Source organism: Otolemur garnettii, unplaced genomic scaffold (assembly GCF_000181295.1).
Source record: "Otolemur garnettii isolate 467f Iridium unplaced genomic scaffold, OtoGar3 scaffold00002, whole genome shotgun sequence".
Lineage (NCBI taxonomy): Eukaryota > Metazoa > Chordata > Mammalia > Primates > Galagidae > Otolemur > Otolemur garnettii.
This window is the reverse complement of record NW_003852397.1, coordinates 2,791,975-2,807,717: the sequence shown is the minus strand read 5'-3', so window position 1 is coordinate 2,807,717 and position 15,743 is coordinate 2,791,975. Positions and strand designations below refer to the sequence as shown.

The 15,743-nt window shown below is 35.6% G+C and overlaps 1 protein-coding gene across 2 annotated transcripts in view; it reads left to right on the top strand.

Moving 5' to 3' along the window:
* The window catches only part of ATG5 (autophagy related 5), a 145,249-nt gene that overhangs the window by 54,556 nt on the left and 74,950 nt on the right, over nucleotides 1-15,743 (top strand). For both annotated transcript variants that reach the window (XM_012806290.2, XM_023513072.1), the window contains one exon: nucleotides 8,381-8,543. In XM_012806290.2, coding sequence (XP_012661744.1) covers nucleotides 8,381-8,543 — 163 coding nt within the window. The remainder of the gene's footprint in view (nucleotides 1-8,380; nucleotides 8,544-15,743) is intronic.

The following is a 15,743-nucleotide window of genomic DNA, read 5'->3' as shown; positions in this document are numbered from 1 at the left end:
AAAAAAAAAAAAAAAAAAGACAGTGTCTTATTTTCAGGGAAACATGGTATCTTGAAGCTTGACAGAGGAAGAATCTACTTCCAAGGTCACTCAGGTTGCTGGCAGAATTCATTTCCTTGTGATTGTAGGGTTGAAGGTCATATCATCTTTTGTGTGTCGGTGTCGATAACACTAGGAATCTAAAGACTGCTTGAAGTTCCTTGTCACATGAAGTCTCCCAACATGGTTGCCTACTTCAAGTTAATAGAGTCTAGAGATAGTCTGGTCACGAGACAGACTCTTATATAACATGACTTAATCACAGGAGTACCATCTCATCACCTTTCCCACATTCTTTAGGTTAGAAGCAAGTCACAGGTTCTACCCATACTCAAAGGGGAAGGGATTATAGGAAGATGTGAACACCAGGTGGTAGAGATCGTGGACAGTCATACAGACTTAGAACTTTATGAAATAAGGCTTATTTAGTTATTAATTTATTCATCAAATATTTATTGAACTTCTGCTTTTAACTGTGACAGAGTTACTGGTATTGGCTTTTTCCTCCAGCCATAAATAGCTATAAACAGGACAAAATACATGAAGTTGGGCAGTTTTCAGCACCAATCATTGGAAAGAAAGGAAAGAAACGAGGCGAGCCCTATGTTTACCCTTTCTTTGTGGGACAGTTTCTTGATTGTGGCCTGCGGAGTGGAACTCATGCAGAAAAAAGGAAGTTCTGCTGAGTGGAGGCTGTAGATTGGCGTTCTGGGCTGCAGAATTAGCTAGAACCCGCAAGGCCAGAGTATCAGAAAAGAGGGAGCCAAAGGATATGTGTATGTTCTCCAAGGGTACTTGGGCAAGGGCCAGGGTGCACGTGCATGGGTGTATTCCACAAGGCCTCCCACAAAGTGGATGCTATGGAGTCAAGAGTGGAAAAGCCACTGGAAGTCTTACCATGGTAAGAATTAGTGCATTCCTGCCCATTCACAGTGGAGAGACATCTAGTTAACACACTGGGCAGCTAATCTACAATCCCAGAAAAGCCATCTTTTGGGAGTAGGAGTTGTACCTCAGAGTGGGAGATGGCAAACCACGGCCTGTGTACCAAATCTGGCCCATTGACTCTTTGCATGGTCTGTGATGTAAGGGTAGTTTTTACATTATTAATTGGTTGAAAAAAAATTAAAAAATAATATTTTGTGACATATGAAAATCATGTGAAATGTAAATTCTAGTGCTTATAAATAAAGTTGCATTGAAATGCAGCCATCTGTGGAAACTCATATATTTAGTACATATTGTCTGTGGCTGCTTTGTGTTGTAATAGCAGAGTTGAGTATATGCAATAGAGACTATACAAACTGCACAGTCTAAAATAATTAGTATTTAATCCTTTACAGAAAGTTTGCCAACCCCTCTTATAGAGTAAAGGTTGCTCTGAAGATGCCTTTTCAGGATTAGGGAGAGCTGCTAGTGGCTTGGCACCTCTAGCTCAAGTGGCTAAGGCGCCAGCCACATACACCAGAGCTGGCGGGTTCAAATCCAGCCCGGGCCTGCCAAACAACAATGACAACTACAACCAAAAAATAGCCGGGCGTTGTGGCAGGCACCTGTAGTGCCAGCTACTTGGGAGGCTGAGGCAAGAGATTTGCTTAAGCCCGGGAGTTGGAGGTTGCTGTGAACTGTGATGCTATGGCACTCTACTCAGGACGACAGCTTGAGGCTCTGTCTCAAAAAAAAGAGAGCTGCCAGTAAGTTTTGTTCTTCTGGGCAGAACAAAACTCAGCACCTTAAAGGAAGACAGTATTGGAATCCTTATAGCATATTCACAATGTCTACAAAATAATCAGCAATTCCTGGACTTGCAAATAAGCAGGAAAATGTGGTCCATATCAAGTTTAAAAAACAAAACAAAACAAACCTTTTTACTCTCAAAAGAAATTACAAGAACTCATATCTTAGTATTAGCGAGAAGTGAATTAAAAGCAACTCTTAGAGATTCAGTTACTTAAAGGAAAAATAGTTACAGAGTTATAGAACTGCACAGAATAATATCTGAGATGAAAAATTTAGTACATTGGCTTAACAGCAAAATGAAGATCATAGAAGAAAGGTTCTTTGAACTCAAAAACAGATCTAAAAATTATTCAACATGGCAAACAGAGAGACGGAAATTGGGGAGAGGAAAACCAGAGCTTCTGGGTTAATATCAAGTGATCTAAATATGTGTAAATGGCATTCAGGAAGAAAAACAGAGAGAATGGGTCAGAAGAAGTATTTTGAAAAAAAAAAATGGCTAGACTCCTCAATTTCTAAGTTATAATGAAGACCATTAAACCTACAGAATGGGAGAAAATATTTGCAAATCATGTAGTATCTAATAAGGATCTATTTACAGGATAACTCAGTAAAAGGCAAATAACCCAATTAAAATTGGTCAAATTATTTGAATAAACATTTCTCTAAAAAAGATATTTAAGTGGCCAGTAAACACATGAAAAGATGCTTAGCATAATTAGTCATAAGGTAGGGAAATAAAAAAAAACAAAACAAACAACCAAAACCAGGAGTTATTCATTCACACCAGTAGATTTATTATAATCAGAAAGAGGGACAGTAATACATGTTGAAGAGGGTGTACACTAATTAGAACTTCCGTACATTGCAGATAAAAAGGTGAAATGGTGCACCCTCTTTAGAATACAATCTGGCATGTCCTCAAATGATTCAACCTAAGACTTCTAAGGTGTTCTCCAGTAATTTCACTCCTAGTAATGTTCCCAAGACAATTGAAAATGCGTGTCTGCATAAAAACTTCTACATGAATGTTCACAGCAGCTTATTGGTAATAGACAGAAATGGCAACAACCCAAATGCCCATCAACTGATGAACAGGTGAACAAAATACTACACATACACACACAGTGGAGTGTAACTCCGTCATGAAAAGAAATGAATCACTGATACATGCTGTAACCTTTAAAATATGTTAAGTATAAAAAGGAAAGCACAAAAGACTGCATATTGTTTAATTCATATAAATGAATTAAATGAATAACTTATGCCAGTAAATTTGACACATGGCCAAATTATATAAAAATACAATTTACCAAAACTGACTGAAAAAGAAATAACAGAAGTGAATAGTCCCTTAATCTATATGGAAATTGGATTTATAATTTTAAAAACCTTACAAAGTACAACTCCTTGCACAAACAGTCCATTGGTAAAATCTATAAAATGTTTAAGAAATAACTAATGTTAATTTTTACAAACTTTTTTTAGAAAAGAGAAGGGGAGGGAACACTTCTCAACTTTTTTTAGAGGTCAGAATAACTCTTATGCTAAAACCTGTTGAAGATATTGAAAGAAAATTGCAACCAGTGCCTTTCATGAATATGGATAAAAAATGTTCAACATAATACTAGCAAATTGAATCTGACAGAATATAAAAAAACAGTATATACCAAGACAGAGTTGAGGTTATCTTGGGAATACAAGATTGAGTCAAAATTCAAATATCAATTAATGTAATTCACTGCATTGAGAAATAAAAATAGAAAAATCATGTCATAAAATCAGTGGATACAGAAAAAAAAGTATTGACAGAATTCAGAACTCATTTTTCTTCAAAACCCCTAGCAAGCTTAGGAAGAGAAGGGAATTTCCTCAATTTGACAAAGGATATGTAAGAAAGGCTCCAGCTGAAGTCATGTTACATGGTGTTTGAGTGGATATTTTACCCTAAGATCAGGAAAAGGGCAAGGGTGTCTGCTTCTGTTACTTCTTTAGGTAGTTTTTCTATAATACACCGTATGTTCTGTGTTCTTAATAACCACTGTGCTACTAAAACCCCCAGGATGTATAGAGGAAAGGATTACTTTATGGGGAAAAGGGTTAGGACACAACATCCACAAACTTGCAGTGAGAAATGAAAAGATAGGAAACTAGTAAAAACCACAACGAAGTGGTTGAGGAATATAGAAATACTGTAAGTTTGCTTGTAAAAATGGGCCTTCATAGAGTTATAGTTTGTTATTTGTGAAGTGGTTAGAAGGAGGGTTATTTGAAATTAGACAGAAAATTATAAGACCTGATATGAGTGAGTGTAGCTTATAACATGTGACCTGAAGTAGCTGGTCTGTTTCTGAGATGTGTACATGTATGTGTTGTGTGTTTTTCTATGTAAATTGGCTTAACTGGGTACAGTTTCTTGTTCACCTGGTGTTTTGTGTCTTCATATATAAATAAAATTCGCATTGTGCTCAACTTGTTCCCTTTTGCTCTGGAACAAATGCAAAAGACTTGAACAGTTTTCAGAACATATGTGAATTTACAAATAAGCCCATGAAAAGGTACTTAACATCTTTAGTCATCAGGGAAATGTAAATTAAAACCACAATGAGGTATTACTTTACACTCGGTAAAATGACTAAAATGAAAAAGACTGACAGTACAAAGTTTAAGGACATGGAGTAACCAGAACTTTCATACATTGCTGATGGGAGTGTAAAATTGTACTATCATTTTGAGAAACAGTTTGGCAGTTCTTAAGTAAACATATACTTAACTGACTCTATGACCCAGCATTTTTGTTTCCAGCTGTGTACCCAAGAAAGATGAAAACATGTCTATAAAGAGATTTATATGTTAGTATTCATAGCAGCTTTTAATAGCTCATATCTGAAAACAATCCCAGTGTCTATGAACAAGTTTTTGGGTAAGCAGATTGTGGCATATTCATTCAATGGCAGACTACTCAGCAACAAAAAACTAAACTGGTGGATACCTGCAATAGCATGAGTGAATCTCATCACCTTGAGGGGTGATGGTAATGTTCTGTACCCTGTTTGGGCTGACAATGTCAAACTCACCTAACTGTATTCTTAAAATTTCTGCATTTCATTATATGTGGGTCATACTTGAATAAATTTGACTTATTAAAAAAAGTTTATTGAGAGAGGTGAAGAAAAGTTATGTCCTCATATCGTGCTTTTCACTTTGCTCTGCTGTCTTAATAGAATACTTTGAGCTTACAGTATTACTAATAGGGTGAAAGAGGTTCCTCCCCTCCACCCCCAGCTTGTAAATAATTTTAGTTTAGTGTTTTCCTGTTATCTTTAAATGTCCGGACACATTCTAGACAGTCTGGATTAATATTTAATTAAAGGACATAGGTGATAATATTTAAGTTAACCTTTTAAATTTTATGAAAATGAAATGGCTTTAGTTTATCAGGCATCTTACTTGGAAAATTAATGAAAACAAGTAATCATGGTATCAAACTCACCACCTTTATTTGCTAGAATTTGTTTTGACTGAAAGATGCATATTTATATGTGACTGCTGATTAAAAATGTGATCAATCGAGGGTCTGTTTGTAAGTTGATTGTGAAATTAAAAAAATATATATTTCCCACTGACACCCCAAACTAATCATGGAAAGGAGTATTTTATGAGTAGAAGCTGAGGGTCGTTGACTCAGACATCCATCATTTTCTTTGATGTACAATTGTTTCAACTACTTTGGCTGTCTAAGCAAATCTCTCCTTTTTCTATTACTGTTCTCTCCTGTTTCCTCTGGGTTCACATCATTAAGGAACATTCTCTGTTGAAGACAGAGAGGGCCAGGGAGAACATTCTCCTAGACAGGGAGAACATTCTCTATTGAAGTGTAGGTATATAAAATGTTTTATACTATCTTAATATGCCTCTCTTTTGCTTTGAGGACTAGCTATTAATATTTGTAATTGTTAGTTGTTAGTTCTAGGTTTAAATGTTTGTTGAGCTTAGGAACCTGCAAAGCAGTGAAAATATGAGAAAAGTAAAACTTTAGCACTTTCTAGTTACAGGAGTCATTGAGATTAGAGCCTAGGCTGAAGTAAAAGCCATGCCCCAAATGATATTTTTCTTCAGACTTCTCAAACCACTGTTTTGAGAGATCTTAACTCCTTTGTTCATAATCAGCTTATATATAATTTTTAGAAATTCAAATAGTACTTACATTAAATAAGTAAAAAATTCAAACTGCTTAAAAAGAATATTTTTTGAAATAATGAATGTTACATTTTCATCTGGTTATTCGTAACCAAACTTTAGATAGTCAGTAGCATAGAGATTTATACAATATCTGAAAATCCATCTTACACTTTATTTTTTGACATATAAAAATTATATATAATTATTTATATTACAATATGATGTTTTGAAATTCAAAAGCCATTTTAAATTTGTAGATTAATTATACCAAAGTTAAAATTTTCTAGAAATAGTTGTATTCTATATTTATAAAAGATTGGAACTTACCTCTTTTTTGGGTGGTAGGGAAGAATACAGCTTCTCATGTTGTTGCCCAGGCTGGAGTACAATGGTAAGATCATAGCACATGTAGCCTCCCAACTCCTGGGTTCAAGTGATCCTCCTGCCTCAGTCTCCCTTGTAATAGGACCACAGATGTACACCACCATGTCCAGCTTACTTTTGAAAAAAAATCTTATATAGACAGGGTCTTCTTGTGTTGCCAGTGCTGTTCTTGAATCCTGGTCTCAAATGATCCTCCTGCGTCAGTCTCTCAAAGTGCTGAGATTACAGGCATGAGCCACTGTGCCCAGCTGAAAACATCTCTTTTTTAATTCAGTGAACTTTTATATTTTAGAGATAGATTTATAGACCTGAAATAAAAAATAGTTGGGTATATATAAAATAACCATCATAATGCTAATCCACTTGAACATAATAGGATAGATGTATATGCAGTATGTACAAGTAAGTCCCAGTGTAGTACAGGCAAAGCAAATACAGCTGATTGGAAAGTTGATCAAGGCAGTGACCCTCTCTCTCTCTCTTCAGGCTATGTCATTTGTCTCCCCTCCCATTTTTCAGTTCTGTCTTCCCCTCCTTATATTTTCCCTTTACCATTTTATAATTTATGAAATTTTATATTTTCTCATCTTCTATGGCTATGTGCCTGTGTCTGAAAACATCCACCTCAACTCTTATGGATCGCTAGATTAAGAGCATCACAATTTGAATTTGATTGGGTCAGCTTGGATTAGATGTTCACTTTCCCTCCAGGCCGCTACCAGTGGGTAGTTATATAGCTAATCAGTGTTTCATCAGCAGAAACTATGGGATTAGATTCTAAGAGAATAAGGAGGCCTGAGCAGTGCAGGCAGAGGAAATCTGTCCTCTTGATTATTTGCACTTTAGAAATCTATTTTAGGAAATATTGATAAGTGGCTTGGTGCCCTCTCTTTTGGTAGGAAGGTACCTGCTTTCTTTTCATTCTCTGTATCAAAGCTTTATGACATTGATATCAGAATGTTGTTTATAAATACTACAACTTCAGTGAGCTAAATAAATGCTAGAATTTGCTGTTACTTATTAGCTCTGTTTCTCAGTAAAGGATATCTATATCTAGAAAATAACTTTGTAAAATGGTGAAATATAATGAGTATCTTAAATATTTGAAAGTGATATTGTACAGTGGTTAAGAGCTTTGTGACAGATGTGTTAAATTCTAGTACCTCTACTGCTTGCAATCTGTATGACACTCTAGGCTTCAGCCTTTCCCCAAGCTTTAGGTTTTTTCTTCTGTAAAGTAGGAATAATAATGCTGCCTCCAGGGTTGTTGTGAGGATTAAATTGGATAATCCATATAAAAAGTCTTAGCACAGTGTCCATCATATACTAAGTGTTCAGTGTTAATCTTTCTTTTTTCAGTGAAGGGTACATTAGTTATCTCATTTATGTATCTGCTTATTTGTCCAAATGATCATTGCCGAAGCTGCCTAAAAGATTTAGTAAAATTATAGGATATAAATACAGATATTTCACTTTAAAGGCTCCTTTTTAACAGTTTTTTTGAGATCTAATTGATTTGTAATACACTCTATATATTCAAAGTGTCCACTTTCGGAAGTTTATGCTGCAATTTATATATTCATTTACCTATTGATATTTAACTTCTTTCCTGTTTTGGGCTGTTACAAATAAAACTGTTGTGAACATTTAGGTACTAGTATTTGTATGCTTTCATTTCTCCTAGGTGAATATCTAGTTGTGGGATGACTAGGTAGCTTTGTGTTTACCCTTCTCGGAAACGACCAAACTGTTTTCCAAAGTGGTGGTACCATTTTACATTTCCATCAACCGTGTATGAGTTTCATTCTGCATCTTTGCCAGCAATTTGTTCAGTCTGTTCAAAAGCTATTTTTATAATTATTACCCTTTAATGCCTTTTTCCATGTTGTTTTTAAGTTAATTTAAAAAGTATTTAGAGTTATTATAATAATAGAGATGGTTTAAGAAAAATATTGAAAAAATATTTCTCCCTTAAGAAGCTAATTTTATAATGTGTGTGCCTCTTTTATATGTGTATTTTTTTTTCCTTTGATAGAGTTTTCCTGAAAAGGACCTTCTGCACTGTCCATCTAAGGATGTAATTGAAGCTCATTTTATGTCCTGTATGAAAGAAGCCGATGCTTTAAAGCATAAAAGTCAAGTAATCAATGAAATGCAGAAGAAAGATCACAAGCAGCTCTGGATGGGATTACAAAATGGTAATTATAGCAGGGCTTAATTTTAGAATATCACATTATAAAATTTGATACAACCTAACCCTTGAGTCACTGATACATTTTAGAATTAGTGGCACAAATTTAAATTTTAGTCTCTTCGCCCAGATTTTCACAGAAGCTGCTTTTAGTCATCCCTTACATCATTCCCATCCAGTGACCCCTGTTCATGGATTCCCTAGCCACAGTCCCTGTATATAACATATGGTGTAGAAACTCCCTGACCACAGTCCCTGTATATAACATATGGTGTAGAAACTTTGTATTTAGCTTCTGAAGAAAGTACCATTAATCCCTGGGTATGGTCCTTATTTCTCAGCCGTGACCCTTCTGGCTGATAGCCATATGTATATACCAAGATACCTCCACTTGGGCAGGGATTAAACACCAGCTTCTGCTTTCTCAAGACCGTAGATGTGCTTTGTGTTTCTGTTTTCTTTCTCTTTGCTGTGGTTTAGAAAATACCCCCAAGGAAAAAGCTGAGGAGAACATAGTGCTCATCTCTGTATTCGCCGTGTTTTAGAGATCATGGCTGCTTAATCTTGCCTGCATTAGTTGCCCTTCAGCGCTGTTAGACAGTTTTATACACAGATAGTCCTTGCTTTACATGGTTCCCGCATGCATGAATTTCATTTACCATGGTTTAGTTAAAACCAGTCCCCCAACTATATGGTTTAAATTTCAGTTACCATGATATACATGTAGTAACTGTAAATAATTAACTTGAGGCTGGACACAGTGGCTCATGCCTGTAATCCTAGTACTCTGTGAGGCTGAAGCGGGAGGATCACTTGAGGCCAGGCTTTTGACACCAGTTTGAGCAACAGAGCAAGATCTCCATTTCTGCAAAAAATGGAGATACTAGTTGGGTGCAGTAGTGTGCACCTATAGTCCCAGCTACGTAGAAGGCCAAGGCTCGAGAATTGCTTGAGCCAAGGAGTTTGGGATTACCATGAACTATGATGAGGCCACTGCACTCCATTCCACGCAACAGAGTGAGACTATCTCAAAAAAAAAGTGACAAAATAATTACGCAAAATACAAACTTTATCACTGGTTCTTTAGCCTAGGAATCTTTGTATAACAACATGATGTGCTTATGGTCAGTGACTAATTATGTCACTTTTCAGTGGCTGTCAGTGATTGGTCTCTCTCCATTTCACTCAGACAGTGTGTATAAACATGCTGTGTTGTGTTGTCTTCCTGTCTCCAGCAATAAGCACAGGTAAAAGCTTTATAAAATGGATAATTGAAAAAGGGAATTGGAGAAGAAAGATGAAAATGCAACGAAGAAACAGCAGTAATGTTAGAAGTGAAATTTAAATAAAAGTGAGTGGAGTGGGCAGCCCCTGTGGCTCAGAGGAGTAGGGCACTGGCCCCATATGCCGGAGGTGGCAGGTTCAAACCCAGCCCCGGCCAAAAACTGTAAAAAAAATAGTGAGTGGAGTGATAGACAAAATAGCTGACTTTGAGAATGCTGACCTGGTTGCTCTTCAACAGACTAGATAAGCAGCCAGAGGAACTTACTGAGTGTGAGTGTAGTGACATAAGTAAAGATAGTAGTTGTGGCAAAAATGGTGATGATGATGTCCCAGAGGAAGTGATGCTATTAATAAAAAAACCCAAACCCAACTCTTCATATTAAAGGAACTTTGATAGATATTTTATGATATTAAAAGCATAAATAATAAAACGTTAAAAGTTAGTTAAAACATAGAAAGAAGTACTTGATTTCACCAAGGCATGAAAGATACTTGCCCGTAAGTTATACATCAAAGTACTCTTCAAACTGTGCTAAAGTTTTTACAAAGAAATGAGACACTTCAGTTCTATGTGTTTCTAGTGTTTTAAATTACAATGTACTAAATCAATTTACTTTTTAGTTTCCAGTATACATTTATAACCAACAGTAAGAGTTTTTAATGTTTTGGCAAACTTTTGAAAGACTTCAGTACCATGATCATTTTCACCATTAATTATTAAGATCACTTTGCAGTTTCAGCTTGCTTGGTTGCTTTTCCGTTCCCATGCTACCAAGCAAAGCAAGGGTGTGTCCTGTACTTTCTCTGTCTTCAGTGTTGTTTTTGTCCAGGAAGCTAATCTAATAGAAATTGTTTCATGGTAATGACTAGACTAAACTGCATTGTGACTCCCAGCTCCCATAATTTAACAAAAATGTGGTCCAGTTTTAAGCTATATTATTCCCATGTCAAAGGGATATTTTGTATAATATCCCTTTGTATAATTCTTTTTATTAGAATTTTTATTGTGCAGCATTTAGGGCATTGTGCCCTCAGTAGTATATAAGGTACATATTTTATGACAGTTTTACTGTAAATTAAATTACATTTTCTCATATTCCTTTTCTTTCTTTTTTTTTGAGACAGTGTCTCACTATGTCTCTCTGGGTAGTGAGTGCTATGGCATCATAGCACTTAAGCTCTTCTCTTGCCTCAGCTTTCCAAGTAGCTGGGACTACAGTCACCCGCCACAACAGCTGGCTATTTTTGTTGTAGTTGTTGTAGTTGTCATTGTTGTTTGGCAGGCCTGGGCTGGATTTGAACCTGCCAGGTCCTGTGTATGTGGCTGGAACCCTGGCCACTGAGCTATAGGCACTGAGCCTCATTTTTTATTTCTTTGTTTAACATTTCTTAGAATTGACCTAGGTTAGGTTACGTGGAAACTCCTTAGTTTCATGTTTATACACATGGTACACATATTTATCAACTAGATTATAAGCTTTGCAAAGGCAGGCACTAGGCCTTTTACCTCATTTATATTTATGAGTATAGAAATTCTTACTAAATGATTAAAATAATTTATAGCTTCTTAAGGTATACTGCCTTTCTTCTTGTGGCTATTTGAATATGAAGTAATATTTTAGGAGATTTGTGATTAAGAAAATAGCTCAAATGGAAAAAATGGGGATCATGTAAAGAGAGAAAGGATTTGAGAATAATTTGATTTCATAAATTGATCAGTAGATATTCTTGAAATCTTATTGTTAATGGATGAGCCTGCTAAAAAGAACTCAGAGATTCAGCAGAAGCTTCTAAAAATGATTGAAATGTTAACTGTAGCCTTGGAGGGTTCAGGATGGAGGATGATGGTTAAGAGTTGTGAACAGAACAAAGGTCTGGTTTTAGTCGCAGCCATACTAGCTGTCCTTAGGTCAAGTCACTCAACCCCTTGAAACTTCAGTTTCTTGATCTATAAAGCAAGAGATTAAATGTCAGGTTGCCTTATACGTGCCTGTAGGCTTTAATGAAACAGTGATACAGTTTATATGAAAGAGTTTGGTAGGAAATAGAGCTGTTTAGATGAAAAAGAATTATTGAGAAGTCACTTTGAGACTGTAGGACAGGGTTGACAGATATGGTCAGCCAGCTCTTTTTGTGAGTAAAGATTTACTGGAACCCAGCCATACTCACTCTTTTATGTGTTGTCTGTGGCTGCTTTCATGCTACAATAGCAGAGTTAAATAGTTGTGACACAGACTGTGTGGCCCACAAGCCTAATATATTTATTGTCTGGCCCTTTAATAAAATGCTTGTCCACCCATAAAAGGTTGACCAAGCTTGATATTTGTCATTGACCTAAATCTTAACTCAAAAGTGTCACACATTCAGAACAGGTTATGACTTAATGTGTCAGACTTAGTTTAATAACTCCCTTCATTCCTATTTTTTATGCATAAAATTTCTTCCTTCTATTCCTGCCTTAGCGCGTAGTTTTTCTTGAGTATGTGACTATAGTAAAGTCATCTTCATTACATTATATTTCACTTTAAAGTGGAGTTTGATTAAATCTAACTTAATGGTGTTTGGTTAAAATACACTATTTCATTTTTATTTTTAGTTCTAAATTTTTTTGTAGTTATTATGCTTGTTTTTATTTGTGATGGCTGTGATTAAGTACACACTACTAAAAGTCCTATGGTAAGTATGTTATGTATTCTGGAGTCCTCAGTACTTTATTTTATGTTTGTTGAAAATTAAAATACTCACTTAGGAAATCTTCACCTGAGTAAATGTTGCTTATAGAAAATGTATTTTGGAGTGAAATATCAATGCTAATTAGATTAAGGTAAATTGGTGAAAGATGGGTATTGTCCATTCTGTTCCTTATGTCTGGAATGCTTTTTTCCCTGTTTTTCTGTCTATTTACCTCCCACTAACATTTTAATGCTTATTTTTATTGTTACCTTCTATATGAAGCCGGCCTGTTTATTCTTTGGTCAGCAGACATTTATTGAACACTTCTAACACTGACACTAGCTCGGAGCTAGCGATCATCCAGCACTGATGGAGCAGATGTGGCCCCTGTATTCACAGAGCTCACAGAGAGACAGGGCTGTTAATGTTGGGGTGCTGTCATGGCTCCTTGTCCGCTTATGTGCATTTTTGGCCCTTGATTTTGTCCCATTCTGGTATAATATATTGTTTGTGTGTTCTGCTGGCACATACATTTTCCTGGTTGGAGTATATCTTTTTGTATCTCCAATACCTACTATGGTCTTGGGCAGAGACTAGAAGAAAATAAATATTAACAGGATATATTTTGTTCCCTTCTAATACTACCAGCAAATATTAGCAGCTTTTCACATATAGCTTAAATATTGGTATAAAGTAGAGGAAATGCCTTGTTTGAATTTATTTATGGAAATGAATTTTATGTTTAGGAATTTTTTCATCTAAAAGAAGTTTCTGTCAATCTGTGAAGTCAAAAGTATTTCACTTTTTGTAGACTAATGTTAAATTGGTCTAAGTTGAGACACGGTAAATTTATTTCATTTAGAACCACACCTGTAGATCATAACAGCTCAATAACTATTTAAACAATTTTTGAATACTTTCAAATGCAAATTTAAATTTCCCAGATCTCTGTGAAAGAGAAATAAGAAAAGCTTATGAAACCAAGAAAACTCAAATTAAGACATACTGTGCCTTTCAGTGTCTTTTATGGGTTTTCATTTTAGATATAAAAATATTTAACTGCTCTGTGAAACAAAGTAATGACCACAAAAAAGAAAAAGTAGCATTTTTATTTATGAGACACTTGTCACTACTGTGCAGTCTGTTTTCTTTTTAACGTCAAGCAGTTTAAAGCTAGAGATTTACAGAAATCTCTAAAAATATTTTTAACATATGACTTAGTTTTCAACTTTGCTTTTCTGAATATATATTAAATTTTGAAAAAAAAAAAAAAAAGAAGATGGCATTAAATAAGTTCCATAGACCTTTGAGTAAAGGCAGGGTTTGACTGCTAAATATGTTAAAATGTATATTACTTTTGAAGTATAGTTAAGCTTTTTCAGCTAACTAATTATTTAGGGAAATTTATTATTTGATAATGTGCCATTTTAACTTAAAACTGGTTTCTAAGAGGAATTAATGACTAGCTAATGTTGATTTTATAACAAGTCACAACATTTAGGAAATATTTTTTGTCTGATAGGTAACTTAAAAGATAAATGTAGTAGTTCCAGCTTTGGAGGTTTATATGTTAGAAACAGGTAGGTTGTAATTGCATTGCCTTGTTTTTATTGGTTGTGTATAGTAGAATAAGCATCGGACTGAGATGGAGCACTGGGCCTGATCTGTTATGGCCCTGTCTCTTACCAGTTTTGTGATCGTGGCAGAGCTCATGTGCTTGTACAATACAAGACTCAAATTCAAGGGCTATAAAGCACTAGTCACATATACTTTAATTCTGTGATAGTATTTTTAGGTTGATTTCAGAAGGACCTCCTAGATGAGTAATTATTGTTGTTTAATCTCCCTCTCCCCTCTCCTCTGTCTTCCCTCTCTTTTTAGGGAAGACGTAGGTAAAAGGTAATAGGTAACTTCCCAGAAATAACTTGGTAACATAGACTACTGAAACAGAGACAACAGTTTTTAAATTTAGTGCAGCCACTACTACGTATCTATGTATCTTAAAGCTCTGATTTTTCTACAGTATCAGGTACTGGTTTTGTTGAAAATAGCATAGGAGGAGATTCCTAAGTAGAACTGTCAATAGGAAGTATAAGTACTCCTTCCTCTTAAGCCTTTTGTCTCAATGAAAGGTTGATATTGGGTAAGCTTCCTATTTTAAAGTCTTTCTTTAGCAAGGTTCACATTTTACTAGTCTTGAGAATACTAGAATTACATTGCATGAAGAAGGGCAGAGAAAATAGTACAATGAATCTCTATTATACCAGTTACTCAGCCTCAGTAGTTTTTAGTAAAAAGTCAATTTTTGTTTCATCTATTATTTCTCATCTCTTTTTTGTTTTGAATTTTTAGGAATTTTTTATTCTTTCATTGCTACCAATATTTCTCACAGATTTATATTCTTTACAGATTTTATATTTTGTTGTTTAATCCAGTCTTGGAAATAGCATTCATTGTTTCCAGTCTTCATGCCATGAATTCAATCTTCCTTATAGTATAGTCGTGCCCAGACCTTAGTAGTGTGGATTAGCTGGCCAATAACAAGAGCCTACCATGTGTCAGGTGTGCTAGGCACAGGAGACATGGGGTGACTATGATAGGCACAGCCCCTTCCTTCCAGGTGTACATCTAGCAGGAGAGGCAGACACTAAACAGGTGGCCTTTAGGAAGGAGAAGGGGATAGGAAGCAGGCATGGTTTTGATGAAAGTGTTCCAAGCTGAGGGAATGGATCTGTGCTAGGCTCAGAAGCAGAGAGTTTACTAAGTTCTGGGAGATGAAAGAAGGCCATTCTGATTGGAGTGTGGTCATCAATCTTGAGAGTGGCAATAAGTAAACTGGAAGTTAGAGACTGTTCAGGCCCTTACATGTAGGCCATTTTAGTGATACTGAACTTAAACCTAAGGAATGGGGTGTGCTTATAGGAGGTCAGTGAAAGATTTTAAATAAGACTGTAACAGTGTCAGATTTTCCTTTTGAAGACATTCCTGTGGCTGCAGTGTGGATAATGAATTAGAAAGGCGTAAATTGGGATTTAAAAGACCAAGTAGCAGTCTTTACCAGTAGTCAGGTGAGAGGTGGTAATTTTTCAGATTATAATAGTGGCTAGGTAAAGTAGACAGATTTGAAAAATATGTGAGGTGGAGAACTGTGGACACTTAGTATTTGGTTGAAAATGGTGAGTAATAGAATGAGAAGTTGATTCCTAGATCTTTGAGAAACTATTGATTGTGCCTACCTATACTCTCATTC